A 24,587-nucleotide genomic window follows, 5' to 3' on the forward strand; every position below is an offset into this window, starting at 1 on the left:
CATGGGTAAGTAATCTCCCACCTGCCTTGTCATTCTATGACTCTATGATCTCCACTAGAGGGGCTTAGCACAGGCTCATCTCAGACCACAATTAGGGCAGATCACTTAGCATCAATTTTTCCTGATTGGGAGGAGAGCATATATTTTTGCTGAGTACCAGGTGACAACACACATTTCACCATCTTTCTCTGCAACGATGAGCAGGGTGAAGAAATGGGACAATTTAAAAGAAATGGGACAATTTAAAAATAAATGAAGTGTGTGTTTGTGTGTCTCTAAATTTGAATCAGATTTTAAATGAAATTAAAATTTTAAATTAACAAGTAACAACAGAAGTGGAGTAAAAATAGCACTGCCGAGAAACAAGGGGGGGGGGGTGATATCACCATGCTTAGGGGAACGAGTGTTCAAATTTCCCCAGGCGCCGGCAGGGACTGGCAAATGAAGTTGATGGAATAGGCAGAGATGGATAAGCTGACAGGGCAGTTAGGAGACCAAGAGTACCAAAAATTTAACAACAATTGGAGTAAATACAAAAAAATATTTGACAGATCACTGCAGAGATTTAAAATTTTTGACTGGACAAGACCAATTCTGTAAAGACTAGTGGAAACAGTGGAAACTATGGTAAACAGATGATATAATTGGGAATGCGTATAAAGTAGAAAACTAAGGATCCAAGTCTGGGGTGGAGGGAAGCTAAATGCTGATAGAGTAACAGAATAAGTAGACAAACAACACAATTTTCTCTCCCCCCTCCTTTTTATTTAAGTACACATGTTGAATGTTTTGAGATTTCATTTGCTTGTTGTGGATGTTGACATGTATGAGAAAGAGAATTTATGAAAAACCAATAAAGATGAATTTTAAAAGAAGAAAAAAAAAAGATATCCTAGAATCCTAGAACTGTAGTTGGAAGGGACCCCGGGGCCTTATGTTGTTACTGCAATAATAATAAAACAGCGACAGCAACAATTGTGCAGCAGGTCTGTTTAGCAGTAACTGCTTGGTGATAGGTTAAAAATCTTACATAGGAAACTGTGAGACTTAGGCAATTTCCTGCCATTTTCTTGTGGTTTCCTGGTTCAGTTACAAAGCGAGATGGAGAGAGAAGCGTAAATAGCAGTTATGCAGCAAGACGAGACTTTCAGTGGAAGAGCCCACTCCCCAATTTTGCTAAGACCCCCGCTCCCCCAAAATGTAGCAAAAGCGCTGATGAAACTCAACCAGCTTTATTCTACCGCCTCTTTCAACCAGCGGCTTATGTCATCTGGCGGCAAACCCGCCGAACTCGGGGCAAGGCAAAAGTTTCCCACCTTCGCGATCCTTAGCATCCGCCACCGTCAGGGCGAGATGAGACAAGCGCTGGTTGAGGGTGGCAACCGACAGAAGAGGGAGGCGCGCAATCGGCCTCCCGGCGGAGCAGCTCCACTCCCAGCCCCGCTTCCTGCTTTGCGGGTGCGGCCAGCAGCTCCCGGTACTCGGGCTGGTTCTGCGCCTGCAGCTGCTGGTTACTGTGGACCAGAGACCCGGACGCCTCGTCCCGCCGCTGTTTCCACGCAGCCATGTCGCCCAGAAAGTCCCAGCATCCTTTCTGGGCTGCTAACGATCCTCGGAGGGCTGCGCGTCCTCTCTGGGCTGCGCGCGGACCTCTGGGGGCTGCACATCCTCTCTGGGCTTCGCGCCCTGCAGACCCATCTTCGCGATTCTTAGCATCCGCCACCGCCAGAGCGAGATGAGATAAGCCGCTGGTTGAGGGTTGCGAGGAAGTCAACGGCCAGGGCGCAGGCCAGGGGGGCGCGCAATCGGCCTCCTGGCGGAGCAGCTCCACTCCCAGCACCGCTTCCTGCTTTGCGGGTGCGGCCAGCAGCTCCCGGTACTCGGGCTGGTTCTGCGCCTGCAGCTGCTGGTTACTGTGGACCAGAGACCCGGACGCCTCGTCCCGCCGCTGTTTCCACGCAGCCATGTCGCCCAGAAACTCCCAGCATCCTTTCTGGGCTGCTAACGATCCTCGGAGGGCTGCGCGTCCTCTCTGGGCTGCGCGCGGACCTTTGGGGGCTGCACATCCTCTCTGGGCTTCGCGCCCTGCAGACCCATCTTCGCGATTCTTAGCATCCGCCACCGCCAGAGCGAGATGAGATAAGCCGCTGGTTGAGGGTTGCGAGGAAGTCAACGGCCAGGGCGCAGGCCAGGGGGGCGCGCAATCGGCCTCCTGGCGGAGCAGCTCCACTCCCAGCACCGCTTCCTGCTTTGCGGGTGCGGCCAGCAGCTCCCGGTACTCGGGCTGGTTCTGCGCCTGCAGCTGCTGGTTATTGTGGACCAGAGACCCGGACGCCTCGTCCCGCCGCTGTTTCCACGCAGCCATGTCGCCCAGAAACTCCCAGCATCCTTTCTGGGCTGCTAACGATCCTCGGGTGGCTGCGCGTCCTCTCTGGGCTGCTAGCGATCCTCGGGTGGCTGCGCGTCCTCTCTGGGCTGCGAGCAATCCTCGGGTGGCTGCGCGTCCTCTCTGGGCTGCGAGCGATCCGCGGGTGGCTGCGCGTCCTCTGTGGGCTGCGCGCGGACCTCTGGGGGCTGCACATCCTCTCTGGGCTTCGCGCCCTGCAGACCCATCTTCGCGATTCTTAGCATCCGCCGCCGCCAGAGCGAGATGAGATAAGCCGCTGGTTGAGGGTTGCGAGGAAGTCAACGGCCAGGGCGCAGGCCAGGGGGGCGCGCAATCGGCCTCCTGGCGGAGCAGCTCCACTCCCAGCACCGCTTCCTGCTCTGCGGATGCGCCCAGCACCTCCCGGTACTCGGGCTGATTCCCGGCCCCGTCGCCCAGATGCTCCCATAATACTCTCTGGGCTGCGCGCGATCCTCGGGTGGCTGCGCGTCCTCTCTGGGCTGCTAGCGATCCTCGGGTGGCTGCGCGTCCTCTCTGGGCTGCGAGCAATCCTCGGGTGGCTGCGCGTCCTCTCTGGGCTGCGAGCAATCCTCGGGTGGCTGCGCGTCCTCTCTGGGCTGCGAGCGATCCTCGGGTGGCTGCGCGTCCTCTCTGGGCTGCGAGCAATCCTCGGGTGGCTGCGCGTCCTCTCTGGGCTGCGAGCGATCCTCGGGTGGCTGCGCGTCCTCTGTGGGCTGCGCGCGGACCTCTGGGGGCTGCACATCCTCTCTGGGCTTCGCGCCCTGCAGACCCATCTTCGCGATTCTTAGCATCCGCCGCCGCCAGGGCGAGATGAGATAAGCCGCTGGTTGAGGGTTGCGAGGAAGTCAACGGCCAGGGCGCAGGCCAGGGGGGCGCGCAATCGGCCTCCTGGCGGAGCAGCTCCACTCCCAGCACCGCTTCCTGCTTTGCGGATGCGCCCAGCACTTCCCGGTACTCGGGCTGATTCGCGGCCCCGTCGCCCAGATGCTCCCATAATACTCTCTGGGCTGCGAACGATCCTGGGGGGGCTGCGCGCGATCCTCGGGTGGCTGCGCGTCCTCCCTGGGCTGCGCGTCCTCTCTGGGCTGCGAGCGATCCTCGGGTGGCTGCGCGTCCTCTCTGGGCTGCGAGCGATCCTCGGGTGGCTGCGCGTCCTCTCTGGGCTGCGAGCGATCCTCGGGTGGCTGCGCGTCCTCTCTGGGCTGCGAGCGATCCGCGGGTGGCTGCGCGTCCTCTCTGGGCTGCGAGCGATCCGCGGGTGGCTGTGCGTCCTCTGTGGGCTGCGCGCGGACCTCTGGGGGCTGCACATCCTCTCTGGGCTTCGCGCCCTGCAGACCCATCTTCGCGATTCTTAGCATCCGCCGCCGCCAGAGCGAGATGAGATAAGCCGCTGGTTGAGGGTTGCGAGGAAGTCAACGGCCAGGGCGCAGGCCAGGGGGGCGCGCAATCGGCCTCCTGGCGGAGCAGCTCCACTCCCAGCACCGCTTCCTGCTCTGCGGATGCGCCCAGCACCTCCCGGTACTCGGGCTGATTCGCGGCCCCGTCGCCCAGATGCTCCCATAATCCTCTCTGGGCTGCGAACGATCCTGGGGGGGCTGCGCGTCCTCTCTGGGCTGCGAGCGATCCTCGGGTGGCTGCGCCTCCTCTCTGGGCTGCGAGTGATCCTCGGGGGGCTGCGAGTCTTCTCTGGGCTGCGCGTCCTCTACCGGCTGGCTGCGCCCGCGGCACCTTCTTCCCCTGGCCTTTGCAAGGCATCCTGAGCCCTGGAGGAGGAAGAACAAGAAGGGCGCTGGAGCAGCTGTTCCGCGGAACCGACTGACCCAGGGCCCTCAGGGGAGCGGAGGAAGATCCGCCTACGGCTGCCCCGAACCGGGTGGCCTTGGCCGCTCAGAGGAAACTGTCGGCAACGCCCTTTTAAAAGCAGATGAAACGAAAGTTGGCCCCGCTCTTAATGGGCTTTGGGGGGTGGGGTGAAGGAGGGCTCTGCCGGGCTCAGGGGGGTCGAAAGGGAGCGGGCACCAGGCAGGAAGGGCCTCTACCTGCTGGCTGCGCTGGAGGGTCCTTTGCAGCGCCCATAAACCTTTTATTAAGAAATAATATTTTAAATATAGGATTGTCTGGGAAGGAATTCATTACAAGGTGAAGTGCCTGAGGAATTGAATGGGTGGCATGTAGAGGGGTTGGAGGAGAGGCGGAAAGAGGCGCTAATTTCTCCGTGGCTAGGGGACGCAGTTTTGGACGCATCTACCAGGGGCGCAAGATCCCTTAGCTACGGCCCTGGCCGCTGCGCTCCCTCCCCAGCCGCTCCTTACTGTTCCCGGTGGCGATCAGGAGCTCCTCGGCGCGGTCCTTGCAGTTGATGGCTTTCAGCACCTTGGCGGTCAGCTGCACGGCGTACTTCTCGGTGTAGAAGCTGACCATCATGTTCGCCAGGTCCAGCGTCTCCGCCTTCTGCAACTTCCCTCGGGGGATGTTCGCGTTGCCCCTGCGCACGGGGAACTCGTTCAGCTTGGCCTTGAACCTCCTCAACTCGCCCTCACTCAAGTTCTCCAGGCACGTCAGCAGGCAGTCCCGCGCGCTCCTCGCCATGGCGCACCTTCAAGTGTCTGCAAGAAATGAAACTTGCTTCGCGGAAACTGCAAAATTGAAAGCAGGCATGGTGCCTGGGGTGGGGTGGGGGATGGGGATGTAGGACTCGGATTCGTGCAGCGGGAGGAGAGATGCGTGGCCTGAGTGAAAGCTCCAAAAGGTGCCGGAAACGCTCCCCCGAGGCTCTCGCGCTTTTCTCTGTCTGTTTACTTAGCAAGCTGGGCAGAGACGGTTTATCCCATTATAAACATTTGCTTACAAAAGGCGCCTAGACAGTAGTGGAGCAAGGCAAGTGTAGCTGTAGGGCGGCAGGCAGCCTCCTCGGAGGCCCCGCGATCTCCCCCCGCCAAAGAAAGCTCAATAACTCTAGCTCCCCCAAAATCTGGCTCCCCCAAAACGCATGCGCGACGAAACTCGGAAGTATACACTTCTGGGTTTGCCACCTTTGCAAGCCGAAAAGACGCAACATGAACCTAATGCAACAGGAGGTATAACTGTACTGTACATTGAACCTGCACTGCTGACCCCGTAGCATTTTTTTTTTTTTTTGCATTTCATTAAGGATTAAGAAAGCATACAGCAAAGAAACAAAAATAACTGTTTCCAACACTGGAGTGCCACAGATTGTATACAAACAAAACACACATTCACATAATGTCAGTCCTGAATCAAGAGCATTACAGTTTTACATTCTAAATTTTTGTACCAGCTATTAATAAACGTAGGGGATGCGGGTGGCACTGTGGGTAAAAGCCTCAGTGCCTAGGGCTTGCAGATCGAAAGGTCGGTGGTTCGAATCCCCGTGGCAGGGTGCGCTCCCGCTGCTCGGTCCCAGCGCCTGCCAACCTAGCAGTTCCAAAGCACCTCCAAGTGCAAGTAGATAAATAGGGACCGCTTACTGGCGGGAAGGTAAACGGCATTCCGTGTGCTGCGCTGGCTCGCCAGATGCAGCTTTGTCAAGCTAGCCACGTGACCCGGAAGTGTCTCCGGACAGCGCTGGCCCCCGGCCTCTTGAGTGAGATGGGCGCACAACCCTAGAGTCTGTCAAGACTGGCCCGTACGGGCAGGGGTACCTTTATTAATAAACGTACTGTATTTGCAAATTGCTGCCTGCTGTACATAAAATAAAGTTCCACAAGGTGGTGAAAAAGGTCTGTGGTTTTCTTTACCCTGCAAAAGTGTCCTGGAAGTTCACTCCATTGTCTCTCGAGGCAAATTTTCTCTGAAATTGTAATGGTCCAAATATTCCTGAACCTAGCAGGCAGATCTAGATTTCCCAGACTTCTCCACTTACAAACTACTGTCTGTCTTGTAACAATGAATAAGAAAGTTAGCAGTTCTTTAAATTTAATATTAGAATTTGGTCTTACAAATAACGACAATAAAAATAGCTTAGATGCAAGAGCAATGCAGTTTTAACCAGTTTGTTATGAACATTAGCTCAGAATGGCTTAAAAAATTGCATTCCCACTAAAGCTGGTAGTGTGTACATTTACTATTGCAGCCCCAACAACAGTTTGCACTAACTTTAGATGACAAATGAGAAAATTGAGCCAGTGTTCTATCGCAGCAGTTAAATGCCTTAGGAGACGTTTCCATAATATTTCCCAATACTGTTTTAACTCCTTTTTTGGACCGTCATTTATAGCATCTTTCTTCATCAATCACTGCTTGGAAGCCAGTTTTCCATACTTTCTTTAAACCTACTAATAGCCTGCTTTGTTTGTCAAGGAAGTTTGTGATACTATCTCACTTTCTCCCTCAAACCAGCATTCAGCATAGCTTGTTCAAACCTTGTTAAATTCCTGTTGGCATGGGATTCTCTCATGGCAATTCCCAGTGTCCTTTAACAATAAATCCCACTTCCAGGGGACTTCCGGTGCAGCGCGATCTCGTCGCAAGCGGGGATTTTACCGTGAGGTAAATCCCGGGCTATTTTGGAGGATTAGGGGTGCTACAGGGTGCGGTAGCCCCCCAAAATACCTCTGGTGGGTGTCCAGAAGGTCAGGTTCCTGGCGGGACCAGAAGCGGTCAGCCCGGCCATCAGGTAGCTTCACAAGAAGTGAAGAGAACGGCGGAGCGGATCCGCGGGTCGAGGGAAGCCATTATCCACCTCTGAATAGCGAAGCCCCAAGCTTGCTGAGAAAGCGCTACGCTCTCAAATTAAAGGACTCCGGCTTTAAATTATTTGAAAACTTGAAGATTTAACAACAAGGAAGTCACGGAGAAATAAGAAGAAGTTTGCGGAGTTAAGCCGTAAACCGAAATCAACTTTGACGCAGCGCTACTTGCAGAGCTGGGAAAGTGAAAGTGAGTTGCCTTAGCGGCTACTGTTTTTTCTCCTCTATGAACTCTTCTAAAAAGTAACTTTTTAGGAGGATACAATATATCAAAGATACTATCGAAGATAAGGGAGAACAGAAGAGTAACTTTTGCAATTTAAAAACCTTGGTGTAACGGAGGGCATAAATATAAGGAGGAAGCGCTTCTCCACTTTCGTTTTCAAAGAACAAAGGACAGTGAAACGGAAGAGAAGGCTTCGACGCAATTAAGAACTTTTAAGTACAGCGAGCAGACGAAATATTAAAGAACAATTACACTTGTATTGGTTGTGGTAAACTATTTCTATTTTTAACTCCTTGGGGGTTTTATTTCTTTTTGGAATCCTTGATATATATAAGAGACTGAATTGTTGGAGAAATAGAATATTTCTATCTTTTTTGAAACAACGCTACACCAATGAGGTTTTGAGACCTCTAGTGGTTGGAATAAGACAGTATAATTTGTTTTCCTCTTTTTTGTTTTTTTTTTTGGAGAAACTTGTTGGAAGTTGGATATAATACTGGATATTGGACACAAATTTGAACTTTGAGTATCTTAGATTTATAACTGTGTCACTTTTTGTTACTTGTGAAATTGGACCTTGAACTATTTCCTCTTTTCTTCTTTACTTGGATGCTTATCATATATAACGCTTCAGAACTGGAAGAAGCTTCTCTCTTTCCAGTGGATTAGCCTGAGTGGAGGCAAGAAGACGGCACTGCGAGAATCCCGTATTGACTCATGGTGATATATATATAATTGAAGGACCATTAATAGCAATATTAAGAGGGTAAAACTGGATGACTGAATAATTAAAATTGTAAAATTGTAGAATTGTAAAATTGAAATTGAATAATTGGAAAAGTGTTAAATTGATAAATCTTGAGGGAGTGGCAAAAGGTTGCTATTGTATTGGTGGGATATAATAGAGTAAAATGTCAAACCCATCGAAGAAAGCGACTGATGGGGGGACACCTGCTGAAAGGAAAGGGTCAAAACAAGAAACAGACTTTAAGGCAGATATTTTAAGAATGTTTGCGGAAATTAAACAGAGTGAAAAGAATTTAGAGTCTAAATTAGAGCAGGTGGATAACAAGATTGGAAAAATGGATAAAAAAATTGATGAAACAGTCAATGAACTGAAAGGGCAAATAAAAGAAGCGTTCAGGAGAACACAATCTGTAGAGGAGGGATTAAAGAAGACAAGATTGGAAATGAAGGATCTTAAACGGGAAGAAGAAAGGATTAAAGTAGAGATGTTGGAATTAAATAAAGCACAAGAGGAAATGAAGGATGTAATAGCCATGAATGAATTGCGGCAAAGGGAAGTGAATTTGAGACTCAGAGCCGTGCCGGAGACACAAGGAGAAAATATCAAAGAGAAACTGATAGTGGAACTAGCGAAATGGATGGAACTGCCAGTGGAAGAAATGGCTAAAAATGTTCAGAATGCATTTAGAATGCGAGTGAAAACAACAAAAGCAAAAAGATTTACAGGGGATTGTCTGATTATATTTAAAGATAGAGAAATGAGAAACATGATTTTACAGAAGAACAGAGAAAAGAGGCTGAATATGGATGGGAATTTCATAATCATTTTTAAAGACATACCAATTAGACTACTTAAACAAAGAGATCCTTATAAATCATTGGTACAGACATTGAAGAAAAATAACATCGAATTTAGATGGGAGTTCCCGGAAGGAATATCATTTATGTATAGAAGCAAGAGACACAGACTGACAAACCCAGAAGAAACTGGTAAATTTTTGAGAAAATATAAGGAATTAAGATCAGATGTGGACAGAACCAAAGGAGCAGAGGGAAGATCACCAGGAGAATCAAAACCAGAGGAAGAAGAGGGAGAGAACGGAAAGCATACAGATGAAGAAGAAGAGGAGGAGGAAGAAGAATCAGCTAAATTATAAAAATAAAAATAAAATTTATTTAAAATCTGGACATCATGACGTTAAAAATCTGGAATTGGAACATTAATGGGATGAATGAAAAAAAGAAGAGGAATAAAATTGAACAATTTTTAAAAAAGAAAAATTTGGATATTATTTGTTTACAAGAAATGCACGTGGCAAGAAGACACAAAAAAATTTTAATCAATAAAAGATTGGGAAATGAATTTGCATCTTCAGATAAGGAGAAGAAAAGAGGAGTGGTTTTGTATATTAAAAACAAAATTGAAGCTCAACAAATTTTCAAAGATGAAGAGGGAAGGATAATCGCGGTTCGAATCAAGTGGCAAGGAGAAAACTTGATTGTAGTCGGGATTTACGCACCAAATGGTAATAAGACTGAATTCTACAAAACCCTAGAAGAAAAATTATTTGAATATATGGATCAGAAAATTATATCAATGGGTGATATGAACGGAGTGGTTTTGCTGGAAATGGATAGACTTAGAGAAGGAACAAGCAAAGAAGGGAAGTTACCAAAATCTTTTTTTTCATTGATAAAAAATTGTAATTTGATAGATATTTGGCGTCTTAGACATCCGTTGGATAAACAATTTACTTACTACTCCGAACCGAATCAGTCGATGTCAAGGATAGATCAGATTTGGATTTCGAGCGAACTGAGTCCAAGAACCCAACAAATAGAAATTAAACCGAAAGTAATTTCCGATCATAGTCCAATAGAATTTGAATTGAAAAGTTTTGAGGAAAGAACTTTAAGATGGAGATTGAAAGACTATCTTCTGAACGACCAGGAAATTGTGGAAAAAGCACAAAAGAAGTTAACAGAATACTTTGTTGACAATTGTAATAAAGGTACAAAGACCAAAGTGGTTTGGGATGCGAGCAAGGCAGTAATGAGAGGATTCTTCATACAGCAGAACACAATTAAAAATAAGAATAGAGAAAAGGGAAAAGAAGAAATATTGAAGCAGATAATGGACAACGAACAAAAACTAATTAAGAAACCAAACAGCTCGAAAATAAAAGAAAATATTAAAGTCCTACAAGCTCAGTTCGCTACTATAATAAATAGAGAAGTGGAATGGAATATCAAAAAACTGAGACAAAGAAATTTCGAATTCTCAAACAAATCAGGAAAATGGCTTGCATGGCAAATTAAAAAAAGAAAGGAACAGAGTACAATAAATAAAATTACATTAGAGGGAGAAGAGATAACCAACCCGAAAGAAATCAGAAAGGGGTTCTTGGACTATTATAGAAGGCTATACAAAAATAAGGAAAGGAATAATCTGAGGAAAATAGAGAGATTTTTGAAAGATAAAAAGGTGCAGAAGATCCCGACAGATAAAAAAGATCAACTGAATACCCCAATTGAAATAGAAGAGATAAAAGAAGTAATAAAAGATTTAAAAAGGGGGAAGGCTCCAGGGCCAGATGGATTCACCGCGTGTTATTACAAAGAGATGAAATCTATTTTGATGATGCCATTGAAGGAAGTGATGAATAACATTCTAAGAGAAGGAGAAATCCCGGAAACATGGAAAGAGGCATACATTACATTTATTCCAAAACAGGATTCAGATCTAACCCAAGTCAAAAATTATAGACCGATTTCACTGCTGAACACAGACTATAAAATATTTGCAGGAATTCTTGCAAAGAGGATGAAGAACATACTATTAGAAATTATTCATAAGGACCAGGCAGGTTTTCTTCCAGGCAGGCAGATGAAAGACAATATAAGAAATATAATTAACATGATGGAATATCTGTCTGCCAGGAACGATAAACAAGCCATAATGATGTTTGTGGATGCAGAGAAGGCATTAGACAATGTAGTATGGGACTTTATGTTGAAAAATCTGGAACATATGGAAGTTGGTAAAGATTTTTTTAATGGGATAAAGGCAATTTATACAGAACAAAAAGCTAAATTGATCATAAATAATGTAGTTACAGAAGAAATAAAGATACAGAAAGGAACAAGACAGGGATGCCCACTCTCACCACCATTATTTACAACGGTGTTAGAAGTCCTCTTGAATACAATTAGACAAAATAAGAAAATAAAAGGAGTGACAGTTGGACAAAATGAATATAAGATTAAAGCGTTCGCAGATGACTTGGTAATAATGATCGAAGAGCCAACAACTACAGTAAAAGAAGTATTGGAGGAAATGGAACAGTTTGGAGAAGTGGCAGGTTTTAAATTAAATAAGAGGAAAACGAAAATGATTGTCAAGAATATGGACCAAAGTGCAATAGAAATAATGCAACAACAATCACAGATAGAGGTGGTTAAAAAGGTTAAATATCTTGGAATATGGGTAACTCCTAAAAATATAGATTTATACAAGAATAATTATGAACCAGTGTGGAATGAAATAAGAAAGGACCTGGAGGTGTGGGGAAGAATGAAATTGTCATTTTGGGGAAGGATCTCTACAATTAAGATGAATGTGCTACCAAAATTGTTGTTCTTATTTCAGACTATCCCCACAATTAAGGGGAATAGAGTCTTCAAAGAGTGGCAAAGAGCGATTTCAAGATATATTTGGCAGGGCAAAAAGCCAAGAATTCAATTTAAACTGTTAACAGATATAAGGGAAAGGGGAGGCTTTGCCCTGCCTGATTTGAAATTGTATTATGAGGCATCATGCCTTTGCTGGTTGAAAGATTGGGTTAAACTAGAAAACAATGAACTGCTTGATTTAGAGGGGTTCGACAACAGATTTGGTTGGCATGCGTACCTATGGTACAAGAAAAGGAAAGTCCATAAAGGTTTCGAAAACCACATCTTCCGAGGTCCTCTAATTGAAATATGGGATAGGTATAAAAACTTATTAGAATTTAGAGTGCCACACTGGTTATCTCCTCTAGAAGTTTTGAGTGTAAAGAAAACTAATATGAGAAGTAAATGGATAACATATAGTCAACTGTTAGTTAAAGAAGGAGGAAAATGGAAAATGAAACCATATGAGCAGGTTAAAGACTATGTATATGATTGGTTACATTATTTTCAAATAAATGAAATGTTTAGGAAAGACAGTAAGGAACATGGATATGCGGACAAAGACTCTAAATTTCAGATGGAAATCATAGATAATGATGGGAAAACACTATCCAAAATGTACAAGTTGTTGCTAGAATGGAATTTAAAGGATGAAGAAGTCAAGTCGGTAATGATTCACTGGGCTAGAGATGTGGGCCACAACATACAATTTGAGGACTGGGAAAAACTATGGAAGGAGGGTCTTAAATTTACTGCATGTATGACGTTAAAGGAAAATGTCATGAATATGTTTTATAGGTGGTATATGACACCCGTAAAACTAGCAAAAATGTATAAGATATGTAACAAGTGCTGGAAGTGCAAAGATAAAGAGGGTTCCTTCTACCATATGTGGTGGGAATGCAAGAAAGTGAAAGACTTCTGGAAAAAATATATATAATGAATTAAAGAAGATTCTAAAATATACGTTTACAAAGAAACCAGAAGTCTTTCTGTTAGGGATATTAGGGAACGAGATAAAAAGAAAAGATTGCAAATTTTTTCAATATGCAGTAACAGCGGCAAGAGTGTTACTAGCCCAGAAATGGAAACAGCAGGAAATACCGACTGTGGATGAGTGGAGAATGAAGTTGTTAGATTATGCGGAGCTGGATAAATTGACAGGAAAGATTAGATACTTAAGAGACCAAAAGTTCATCGAGGACTGGGGGAAATTTGTGGAATATCTGGAATATATAAGTGAGGGACAGATAACGCTAATGGGATTTAAAGAAGCACTGTGAAAGGCTAAGAAATATTGTCTAAAGGGAATAGAAAGAAAGATATAAATAAGGTCAATATAAAATCAAGAAATGCGTAACTTTAATTATAACTACGGATGATTTACGGATAAGCTGGAGGAAGTCTTGAAAGTGATTATGTTGTAATACTTTGATGTGAAACTAATATGTTTTTTGCTTGTTTTTTTCTTTTTTTTGGATGTAAACTAATAATTTTTTTTATAAAAAAAACAATAAATCCCACTTCCCAGGTAACTTTGGGAATTATAGTTCTGTGAGGTCTCCTAACAACTCTCAGCACTCATAACAAATGACACTTCCCATGATTCTTTGTGGGGACCAATGACAGTTTAAAGTGGTAAGATGCCATTGTAAACATACAGTGCAGATGGGATCCAGGAAATCCAAAGTGTTGTTTCTTATATGCATATCAAAAGTCCACGAGGTGGCAGCAAAGTCCACCAAATTAGCCCTCACATTGAGTACTCTCAAGCGATGGTGAGCTTTTCAGACCCTGCAATATACAGAGTCTTTCTGTATCATCTTTCTCAAGACATTTTGGCACCTGAGGTTGAAGAAACTAGGCTTTCTTTCACTCAGATCAAAGACCCAGTTTGGCACACTCCCATGTGCATTTGCATACACACACACACAGGTTGGGAGCTTCAGTGGCGTCCCTTTGGAGGTTTCCTCTGGGGCAAAAGACCTGGCTAGCTAGTCAGTCTCCCCCAGCTATGGCACTGCCTGAGGTGAACTACAAAATGTCACCCGTCCTGATCAGGGAAGAGTGAATTTTGACATCAAGAACCAAGAATAAAGATCTACATCAGGATCTGCTGTATCTGTGGATCATGCTGCCTAAGGCAGACACTTCACCCTGCCTTATAGGAGCGAAGTTCTGGGTGCCCAGGTCCCTTCGGCAGCCCCCAATAAAATATATGAGCCTTACCCCACCCCACCGCCCACAGTTGATGGGCTGTGTCATTCAAATGGTGTGCATGCACTGTTAGTTTCTGTTTGTGCCACTGTGCAGCTGCTTAGAGTCACAAGACTCTGTTTACATTCCAGAGACATTCCAGGGTGTTGGAAGTCTCACGGGAGACGGATGTGACGTTACTGGTTTCCTGTTCCTTTGTTTTGTTTCAGTTGCTCTCTGCTCTCACAGAGAGAGAATGTGTTTTCTGTCTGCGTAGTAAGAAATAAAGCATAGCGATGTAGCCATAAATCTCATCACTTCCGCGTGCTGCTTTGATTCTCTGCTGAATGGGAATGTGCCTGAGCCTCATCAAAGGCTCAGGTCGTTAATCATGTCAGAGGGCGATTCCGAAGGACTCGGCCGGAGGAGGATGAGCTTTATCAGCTCGGTCGAACGCAGATTCTGACATGTACCACATCATGTGATCAATTATGCAGGGCGGGGCTTACCTTTTCCCTGCCAATATTTTATTCAAGTTAGCTCCCCTGCCCTGCCCTTGGGTGGACTTTCCAATGTTATAGTCATGGCCTCTTTCCAACTATGAGTGATAAGCAAACTAGCAACCAAGGGGAGGAAAACAATTAGGCGCTTTAAGGTAAAGCCAGCTTTATCCCCATAAAAAAAGAGAGAGAAGGCAAAGTTTTGGGTAGAAATCTATCCAATAATCACACTGATTTCCTTCTAATAAGGAAAATTCTGGGTTGAGAGGCTATTCAACTGCCCAGCTCATCGGGACTGAGGCCGTGGGTATGTGTGGTCAGAAAGTAAGGAAGTTCCAGCCAAAAACCAGAGCAAAACAGCTGTTAGTAGACCAAGATCTTTATTGTTGCACAACAGGTCCCCACGAGAGTAAGAACCTCGAGCATGGGGCAACATTGACTTTTAAAATTTTTCCCAAATCCCCAGAATACATTTCACCCAGCATCACTTATACATCATTACTACTGTGGGTTAAACCACAGAGCCTAGGGCTTGCCGATCAGAAGGCTGGCAGTTCGAATCCCCGCGACGGGGTGAGCTCCTGCTGCTTGGTCCCTGCTCCTGCCAACCTAGTGGCTCGAAAGCATGTCAAAGTGTAAGTAAATAAATAGGTACCGCTCTGTCAGGAAGGTAAACGGCGTTTCCGTGCGCTGCTCTGGTTTGCCAAAAGCGGCTTAGTCATGCTGGCCACATGACCCACAAGTTCAACGTTTGCTGACTTTTCCAGACACCTTTCCCAACACCTCATAAGTACCCACCACCAAAAGAACAATAACAGTCTTTACATTTCCTTGCCCTCAGGGCAGGGGCGTATGAAGGGGTGGGGGTGCAGGCAGCCCCGGGTGCCATCCCTGAGAGGGGTGACAAAAAGGCACACTGCAGGGGGCTCGGCCCACTGCTGCAATGCATGGCGGATCGCCCTCCCTCCCTGACGATGACGCAGGTCACGGGGGATTGCCCAGCTGTCACCAATGCAGTGCGTGGGGATCACCCATCCTGCCGCCAACACCGCAGCATGAGGCGGATTGGGCTCCCTTCGCAGCTGTCCCCACAGCGAACACCACAGTGTGCAGCAGATTGCGCCCCCCCGCCCCCCGTGCAGCTCACCCTTGCAAGAGGGATTGATATCTGGGAATTGTAGCTAAAGTGTAGGTGGGTTCAGGGGTAGGTGCAGGTGCAGGAGGAGGAGGAGGCAGGAGGAGAGCCTTCAAGGGGGGAGGGGGGAGGAAACAACAACAACCGGGTTCAACCGAAGGCTTATTCACAAGGAAACCTATATTGCCAGCCACCGCTTCTGCCACCATGAAATGGTTGAGATTTGAAAGTGGTTGCCTTGGGGTGGACCGTGTCCAGAGAAATTTCAGACTGAGTGAGTCTTTGCGCCATTGCCCCGTACTCCCGGGCTGCTCTCTGGGGGTGGGGGAGCTGTGCTGTTTTGCCGGCGGCCTCCCCTTTCCCCTGAGGGCCCCAGGAAGGCTTGGGAGACGCGGGCCCTGATGACGGGACGCCCAACTCCTGGTGCTTTCATGAGATCCTGCTTCTGCAGTCATGGTGGGAGATAAAGGCAAAAAGAGTCCTTTCCTTGAGGGTTAAAATGACGTTGGAATTGAAAGAATCAGTCAAAGTACTGATTTTATATTACTGTATTTTTCTCTCTATAACACTCACATTTTTTCTCCTAAAAAGTAAGGGGAAATGTCTGTGCGTGTTATTGAGCGAATGTGTGGTCCCTGGAGCCGACTGGCCCGAGTACAGGAGCAAAAATCAGGCAAAAATCTTTTGCCTTCCTTTCCTCCCTCCCCTTAAATCCCTCTCCTGCATTGTTAGCCAGCTGCTTCTCCGCACACTCCTCTCGTGCTCCTTGTCCCTTCTGTGTTTTTCCTTCCCTCCCCACTTAAAACGTGGTTACAAACCATGGATCCACATGGATCCTCAGGATCTTTGCATTGGGTCAGCCCAAATTCACCATCAGATCACATAGCATGTCCATGGCTACAGCCTGCACCAAAAAAATCACGCACCCACTGTCGCCTGGTGCCACAATGGTGCAAAAACGTGGTTACAAAGCACAGATCCACATGGATTCTCAGGATTTTTGCACTGGGCTACCCCAAACTCACCGTCAAAACACATGTCTGTGGCCACAGCATGAAGCACAAAAATGATACATCCGCTGTTTCATTCAGAATTTTTCTTCTTGTTTTCCTCCTCTAAAAACTATGTGCGTGTTATGGTCAGGTGCGTGTTATCGAGCGAAAAATACGGTAATTTCTAAAGCTAGGTATCTTTTTCTGAGCTGTTTGGTTAAAAGGAAACATTTTGGCACAGTCTTAGATACAATGTATCAAGAGCTGCTCTGCAGGCTCTGAATTCTGCCCGATAGGGGCGCTGTTCAGTAACTGCAATTGGCTAGCTGGCAAAATCCTGAGCTTCTGATTGGTCGGTTGCCGGTAGCATGCAAATACAGAGTTCATTGATCAGTTTTATACTTTACATACAGAAATCGCATACAAAGAGACAGGCTTTTTGTTTATTAGAAAAGTGTGTTTCTTGTGCTTGCGCCTCCAGCCAAGAGAGGACGGAGGACTATCTCATAAGGAGAAAGATAGTTTCCGGCTGTATGTTACTTTTCTAAGCTAAGTCTGCCTTCTGGGATCAGAATGTGAGTAAACTCTTTTTATACTTTTATAGAAGACTGTGTTGTGTCTTATCTTTTATGCGGGAATAAGGGGGAAATACCAGAACAGTTATTATAGAGGCTTTAGCGAGCCTGAACAAACACATCCGCTGTGAGTTTAAAATGGGGAATGCTACTCTGCTAAAATTGTGGAACTTGTTAACACAAGTTGGAAAGGCTATAATCAAACAATATATCCTCTCCTGCATCCCGGAACATTCCCACGGGGGGGGGGAGAACTTCAGATTTGTATTGATTTGTATTGATTGGGGGGCACCTGCTTGTGGGAATGTTCAGGGATGCAGGAGAGGATATATTGTCTGATTATATCCTTATCCAACTTGTGTTAACAAGTTCCACAATTCAGCAGAGTAACATTCCCCTTATTTTTAAACTTTGCAGCGGGATGCATTTGCTCAGGCTCGCTAAAGCCTCTATAATAACTGTTCTGGTATTTCCCCCTTTATTCCCTCATAAAAGATAAGACACGACACAGTCTTCTACAAAAGTATAAAAAGAGTTTACTCACATTCTGTTCACAATCGGATCCCAGAAGGCAGACTTAGCTTAATGAAGTAACATACACTTGGAATCTATCTCATAAGAAGACAGTCCCTTTGTCCTCTCTTGGTTGGAAGCCAAGAGGGCATCTTTGGCTTAGTAGATGTTGTTTCTTCGATGCGGTGAAAGAGAGAGAGATGGCTGCCCTGCCCTGTGCTTTTGTCATTACCTGCACAGGTGAGGCCACACCCACCTCTAGTCACATGCAGAGGAAGTCTGTCCCAGCCCAGAAGGATACAGGAAGTTTACCTGCTGGCTGGACAAACATTCCTCCCCATGTGTAAACATGTTCACTCTAGGAATGTTGTACTTGACTGCTCTTGTGTTTCACATCCTACACTGCTCCCCTGGCCCCTCTTGGCTGCGCCCATGCTGGGAATCCAGACAAACCCGCCCACCCCCCCCCGCAGCGGGAGCACGTGGAATCCACCTTTGAACTTCCCCAGATCCGACTTCTGCAAGCCCCCCAGGGCGCTGAGCAGCAGGGGAGAAGGCGGCTCTTGGGTCTTGTCCTTGCCCAACGGTGCACCCAGCAGGAGGTGCTAAAGTCAGGGGTGAACGATGGCATCATGACACCTTGGGTGGGGCATTGCTACACAGCGCGCATGTGCAGCATGCACTGTATATAGCGACGCCGCACATGCGCTATACATAGTTCGGACGGTGGTGGGATTCCTCCGTAGCCCCTACAGCCGCATGTAGAGGATCCCCTCCCTTTTTTTATTTAAGTACACATTTTGAATGTTGAATGTTTTGAGATTTTATTTGCTTATTGTGGATGTTGACATGTATGAGAAAGATTTTTGAGAATTTATGACAAACCAATAAAGATGATTTTTTTAAAAAATAAAAAAAATCCTAGAATCCTAGAACTGTAGAGTTGGAAGGGACCCCGGGGCCTTATGTTGTTACTGCAATAATAATAAAACAGCGACAGCAACAATTGTGCAGCAGGTCTGTTTAGCAGTAACTGCTTGGTGATAGGTTAAAAATCTTACATAGGAAACTGTGAGACTTAGGCAATTTCCTGCCATTGTGTTGTGGTTTTCCTGGTTCAGTTACAAAATGAGATCGAGAGAGAAGCGAAAAGGGCAGTTATGCGGCAAGACGAGGCTTTCAGTGGAAGAGCCCACTCCCCAGTTTTGCTAAGTAAGTCGTCCCCCTTCCCCAAAATGTAGCAAAAGCGCTAATGAACCTCAACCACCTTTACTCTACTGCCGCTTTAAACCACCGGAGTATCTCATTTCGCGGCAACTCGCCGAACTCGGGACGAGGCAAAAGTTTCGCTCCCCTCCAGACCCCCCCTCGCGATCCTCAGTATCCACCGCTGCCAGGGCCAAAGCTAAATGGGTCGCCAGAAAGCACTCTGGGCTGTGAGCGGTCCTCCCAGGGCTACGCCTCCACTCTGGGCTGCTAGCGATCCTACGGGGGCTGCGCCTCCACTCTGGGCTGTGCCCGATCCTTGGGGGGCTGCGCGTCCTCTCTGGGCTGCGCCCGATCCTCGGGGAGCTGTGCTTCCTCTCTGGGCTGCGCCCGATCCTCGGGGGGCTGCGTGTACTCTCTGGGCTGCGCCCGATCCTCGGGGGGCTGCGCCTCCTCTCTGGGCTGCGCCCGATCTTCGGGGGGCTGCGCCTCCTTTCTGGGCTGCGCCCGATCCTCGGTGGGCTGCGCCTCCTCTCTGGGCTGTGCGTCCACTCTGGGGTGCGCGTCCTGTCCCGGCTGCCTGCGCCGGCGGCACCTTCTTCCCCTGGCCCTTGCAAGGCATCCTGAGCCCTGGAGGATGAAGGACAAGAAGGGAGCTGGAGCAGCTGTCCCGCGGAACCGACTGACCCAGGGCCCTCAGGGGATCGGAGGAAGATCCGCCGACGGCTGCCCCGAACCGGGGGGGGGGGGCATTGGCCGCTCAGAGGAATCAAGCGGGGCCGGGAAGCTGCCGGCAACTCCCTTTCAAAGGTGCAGGAAAATCTTCCTCTGCTAAATCAGGAAAGGAAACACCCGGGGGGGGGGGGCTTAGGGCGCGGAGGGGAGCTCTCCTGGGCTCAGGGGAGTCGAAAAGGGGTGGACCCCAGGCAAGAAGGGGCTTTACCTGCTGGCTGCGCTGGAGGGTCCTTCGAAGCTCCCGGAAACCTTGTACTAATAAATAATATTAGTAATAATAATGCGTGAGGAATTGAATGGGTGGAAGGGGGAGGGTTGGAGGAGAGAGCTAATTTCTCCGTGGCTAGGGGGCGCAATCTGAACGCTTCTGCCAGGGGCGCAAGATCAGCCTGGCCGCTGCGCTCCCTCCCCAGCCGCTACTTACTTTTCCCGGTGGCTTTCAGGAGCTCCTCGGCGCGGTCCTTGCAGTTGATGGCTTTCAGCACCTTGGCGGTCAGCTGCACGGCGTACACCTCGGCGTAGTAGCTGATGAGCAGATCTTTGAGGTCCAGCGCATCCGCCTTCTGCAGCCGCCCTCGGGGGATGTTGTCGTAGCCCTTGGAGATGGGGAACCTGTTCAGCTTGGCCTTGAACCTCCTCAGCTCGTCCTCGTTCAAGTTCTCCAGGCACGTCAGCAGGCGGTCCTCCGCGCTCCTCGCCATGGCGCTCCTTCAGTGCCAGCAAGAAATGAAACTTGCTTCACGGAAGCTGCAAAATTGAAAGCAAGCATCGTGCCTGGGGTGGGGTGGGGGATGGGGATGTAGGACTCGGATTGGTGCAGCGGGAGGAGAGAGGCGTGGCCTGAGTGAAAGCTCCAAAAGGTGCCGGAAACGCTCCCCCGAGGCTCTCGCGCTTTTCTCTGTCTGTTTTCTTAGCACGCTGGGCAGAGACGGTTTCTCCCATTATAAACATTTGCTTACAAAAGGCGCTCTGGCAGGGGCGGAGCAAGGCAGGTGTAGCTGTAGGGCAGCAGGTAGCCTCCTCGGAGGCCCCGCGATCTCTCCCCCCCCCCGAAAAAAAGAGTTCAGCAACTTTTGTCACTGCCAGTTGCCACTGTCTCTTGAGAGTTGGACGTGCCTGCTATAAATAAAATAACACAAGCCAAAACACAATCCATCCTGAAGATTTAAGTCCACAGTATCTGTCCACAGTCGCCTGCTTGTTATCAGAGCCCCAGAATCCACATTCCTTTGTAAGAAAATATGAAATGAAGTCAAACCATTTTTGCAGGCAAAAATAATAATAAAAAATAAAAAAATCAATGGGGGGTGCAAGAAATTTTCCGCACCAGATACCACCTGACCTTGCTGCTCCTGTTTCTTCCTGGTGCCAAGTTGTGCAGGCAAACCCTCCAACATTTCTCTGATGAAAATAGGGGAACAACAACAATAACAACAACGTTATTATTTATACCCCGGCCATCAGACCAGGTTGCCCCAGCCACTCTGAGTGGCTTCCAACGTATATAAAAACATAATAAAACATTAAACTTTAAGAAAGACTTCCCTATGGAGGGCTGCCTTTAGGTTTCTTCTAAAGGTTCCCTAGTTACTTATATCTCCTTGGCTTGGGTGTAGCAAAACTCCATACCCGCCAATATTTCTCCCATGAAAATAGAAATAGATCAAATCAGTAACCTGTAAATCCAGGACTGTCCTTTGAAAATAGGGATACTTGGAGGGTTTGCAGCACACGGCTCTTGCAGGAGCGAAATTCTGGAGAGATAGGGGTAGGGGGACTTGGGGGGACGGAGCAGGTTTGTAAGAAATAAAGAGGAAAGCCATGCGAACAGCCAGGCGCTGGTCTGTTCTCGTAAACATCACAGAAATCACACACGCAGGCAACCCCTCGTCCCTTTTCTATAAACCTAAGGCACGAGACTTTCATATATTCCGCTCGAGTTTTCTGATAGACTGACAGAGCGAACCTCGGGCCCGCCGCTTAATCTCTTTTTCTCCCACGTTAGAGGCTTTTGACTCATGACAGGCAGACATTCAACAGATGAAAGCTTTATGCACATATACACAAACACATTTATTTATTTATTATTTATACCCCGCCCATCTGGCTGGGTTGACTGGGGGGACACCTGCCCCCCTTGGCTGCGCCCATTCTGGGAACCCAGACGAGCGCATGGAACCCGCCTTTGAACTTCCCCAGATGCTCCAAGCAGCAGGGGAGAAGGAGGCCCTCGGGTCTCGTCCTTCCCCGACAGCGCGGCGGAGCCCAGCAGGTGGCGCGAAAGGAACACGCTCTGATTCCAAGGCTTCCCTGGCCGTTCGCGTCGGCTCCGATTGGCCGCGCGGGCGGAAGGGGGCGGGTGCGGAGCTCCGGGCTCCAATTCTCATCTTGCTTTCGCTTTCCTCCCGTCTGAGGAAGCTCCTCTGCTCTAACAGCTTCCGCTTTCGCTTTCTGTCCTCCGGAAGGGAGGAGGCGGGGCTTGGTGGAGGCTCCTTGCGTCGGGCGCGCCAGCCTTGTTGCGACTGGGGCTCCTTCCTCTCGAGAATTTCCTTCTCCTCTCCCGCCTCTGCCTTCGGCGCGCGGAAGGGCTCCTCGGGGCTCTTCTTCCCGGCCTCTGCCGAAGTGCTGCCCGGGGAACTGGGACTCCAGAGCCCGCCGAAGGCGCCCGGTGGCGTTTAGGACAGCCCGCTCGAGGGCCTTGAGGGAAGGGTCGGGTGGGAAGGATATCGCTGAATTCTTCATAGAGCGGGTAGGCTCTGGAGGCAGTATTCAAATTGTCCTTCCCACGGTCTTTGCGCAGAAGAACAGATTCAAAGCAGAGCCCTAGCTGCGGGTGTGTGTGGACCAAGAGTAAGATAGGAAGAGGATGGAGGCTCAGGCAGTAGGAAATTCTGCTTTGAACAGGTTAGGAGATTCAGTAGTTGTTGTTGTTTAGTCGTTTAGTCGTGACCGACTCTTTGTGACTCCATGGACCAGAGCACGCCAGGCACTCCTGTCTTCCACTGCCTCCTGCAGTTTCGTCAAATTCATGTTGGTAATTTCAAGAACATTGTCCAACCATCTCATCCTCTGTCGTCCCCTTCTCCTTGTGCCCTCCATCTTTCCCAACATCAGGGTCTTTTCCAGGGAGTCTTCTCTTCTCATGAGGTGGCCAAGGTATTGGAGCCTCAGCTTCAGGAACGGTCTTTCCAGTGAGCACTCAGGGCTGATTTCCTTAATTCAGTACAAAGGGAAGGCATGAGATCATTCAGTGCATGCAACTGGATCACCTGGGATAGATCTCTCCATTTCTGCAGCCTCAGCTCCATTCAAGGTCAGCAATAAGGAACCTGTTTTTGGCCTTCAATGCCTTGTAGAGCTGATCCTTGCAATAGTGGTTCCAGCCAGGCACCAGCGTGTAAAGTTCCCTCATTTTTTCTTGGTTAGTTTCCCTTGAAGAGATTTTTTGGTACTGTTCTTCATCCAGGATTTGGCCGTGCAGCATATCCAGGACTGCTGCAACATTGGTGGTCCGCTGGATCAGCTGTTCCCGATACTGTTCAATGAAATGGCAGTCAGAGGAGCTGGATGGAGGAGCATCTGTCAGACAAAAGAAGAACAATTCACATTTAAAGGGGTGGGGGAGGTTTAGAAGAGACTTACCTCTGGTTACATGAGACCATATTATAGATTCCTACTGACCTTGTACTGAGTGGAAAACAGAAGGCGTCAAGTCTTCTGAAAGGGGACAGAAAAGAGAGAAGTTAGACAAACTATGATTGGGATGTCCTTATCAATCCTTCATCTCAAGCTTTGGTCAAATCATGGAGTCCTTCCTTGTTCAAATGTTTAAAGGTGGCTAACCCAGAGTTACCCTGTCTGAAATTTGGCAATGTTCATCCCCTCATGTCTCCCAAGTTTCACCACCTATGTGAAATAACAAACAAACAAAAGGCTATAGCTCTTTTGGTTTCCAAATGTAGCAAATGAGATTTTTGAAGATTTGTTTTTTTCTGGATTGCAATTCAGATCAGGACTCCAGATTGGGTTGGGCCAGATCCATATGAATGTGAACTGAACCAGATGTGGATCACCAAGGTTGATCCTGAATTGTATTCCAGTTGGGGGGGTGTGTTGCATTGCCTTAGTATCTAGTATTAAATGCTTACTCTTTGCACCTATAGGGAAGAAGGATGGGATACAAGCACATACACAGGGGAAGTGAATAAACAATTAAAACAAATAAATAAAACTTACCTTGTGCTGGGGGCAGAACAGAAGAAGTCAACTCATCTGAAAGATAACAGAAAAAAGGAAATCAGAGGGGGAATGTGGCTGGGATGTCCTCCGTTAGCCTGCTTCCCAATGGATGGTCCAACCTTTTGTCCTCTCTCAATCAAAGCTCACCGTGTCGCACACAGGCCCTCCACACAAGTTCATCCTTCTTATTTATCAGGTTGAGCTCCAGTTCATCCTGCATGTGCTGAGCACACAGTTCAATGTACTGCTGTTTCATGTCTGCATTCAGGTAGTTTAACTTCAGTTCCTGTGAGAATGAGTGAAAGATGGACTTCTTTTCTGTTGAGCAGGACTAAAAAAATGGGAGGAAATTGCAAGGAAGTGGATTTTGGCAAAACTTTTGGAAAACTTCCTAATGGTAACAGTTGTTACCATTGGGACAGTGCCTTGGGAGGTGGTGGCCCCAATTTCACTGGCATTATTTAAGAAGAGGCTGCACAGTCATCTCCAAAGGGATTTAAGAGGTATTTGCATCCTTCTTTGAAGAGCTTGCACTGGGCAGGGAGGTGGACTGTAGAGCCAGGTGAAAAAGATGACCCCAAAGTTCCTTCTGACTCTATGATTCTATGTGCGAATGTTGCTTAACCCACAGCTTTCCACCCAGCCCTCCAAGAGGGTAAGCAAAAGGCTGAAGAGCTCTGAGCTGAGTTTCTCCTATTCTCATACCTCGCAGGCTAGGTACCCTCCCAGCAAAAC

The 24,587-nt window shown here is 47.8% G+C and overlaps 3 protein-coding genes across 5 annotated transcripts in view; all 3 read right to left on the reverse strand.

The window, feature by feature from the left end:
- Positions 1 to 24,587, reverse strand: part of LOC309517126 (NACHT, LRR and PYD domains-containing protein 1-like) — a 36,961-nt gene that overhangs the window by 6,705 nt on the left and 5,669 nt on the right. Inside the window, exons 8-11 of one of the 3 annotated variants that reach the window (XM_082196194.1) lie at positions 24,000 to 24,138; positions 23,850 to 23,885; positions 23,295 to 23,330; positions 21,290 to 23,192 (exon numbers count right to left, since the gene is read on the reverse strand). In XM_082196194.1, coding sequence (XP_082052320.1) covers positions 22,912 to 23,192; positions 23,295 to 23,330; positions 23,850 to 23,885; positions 24,000 to 24,138 — 492 coding nt within the window. In that variant the 3' untranslated portion in view covers positions 21,290 to 22,911. Of the gene's footprint in view, positions 1 to 21,289; positions 23,193 to 23,294; positions 23,331 to 23,849; positions 23,886 to 23,999; positions 24,184 to 24,587 lie in introns of all 3 variants that reach the window. The other 2 variants (XM_082196192.1, XM_082196193.1) reach the window with 2 other exon arrangements.
- Positions 1,217 to 5,073, reverse strand: LOC309517114 (uncharacterized protein). Its single transcript, XM_082196170.1, has 3 exons — positions 4,720 to 5,073; positions 2,566 to 4,170; positions 1,217 to 2,409 (listed from the first exon to the last, which is right to left on the reverse strand). The coding sequence occupies exons 1-3, from the start codon at positions 4,994 to 4,996 to the stop codon at positions 1,328 to 1,330; spliced, it is 2,964 nt and encodes a 987-aa protein (XP_082052296.1). The 5' UTR covers positions 4,997 to 5,073; the 3' UTR covers positions 1,217 to 1,327.
- On the reverse strand, positions 18,471 to 20,585 carry LOC309517147 (uncharacterized protein). Its single transcript, XM_082196231.1, has 2 exons — positions 20,038 to 20,585; positions 18,471 to 19,508 (listed from the first exon to the last, which is right to left on the reverse strand). The coding sequence occupies exons 1-2, from the start codon at positions 20,312 to 20,314 to the stop codon at positions 19,078 to 19,080; spliced, it is 708 nt and encodes a 235-aa protein (XP_082052357.1). The 5' UTR covers positions 20,315 to 20,585; the 3' UTR covers positions 18,471 to 19,077.

This window comes from Podarcis vaucheri, assembly GCF_965113315.1.
Source record: "Podarcis vaucheri genome assembly, chromosome: 13".
Classification (NCBI taxonomy): domain Eukaryota; kingdom Metazoa; phylum Chordata; class Lepidosauria; order Squamata; family Lacertidae; genus Podarcis; species Podarcis vaucheri.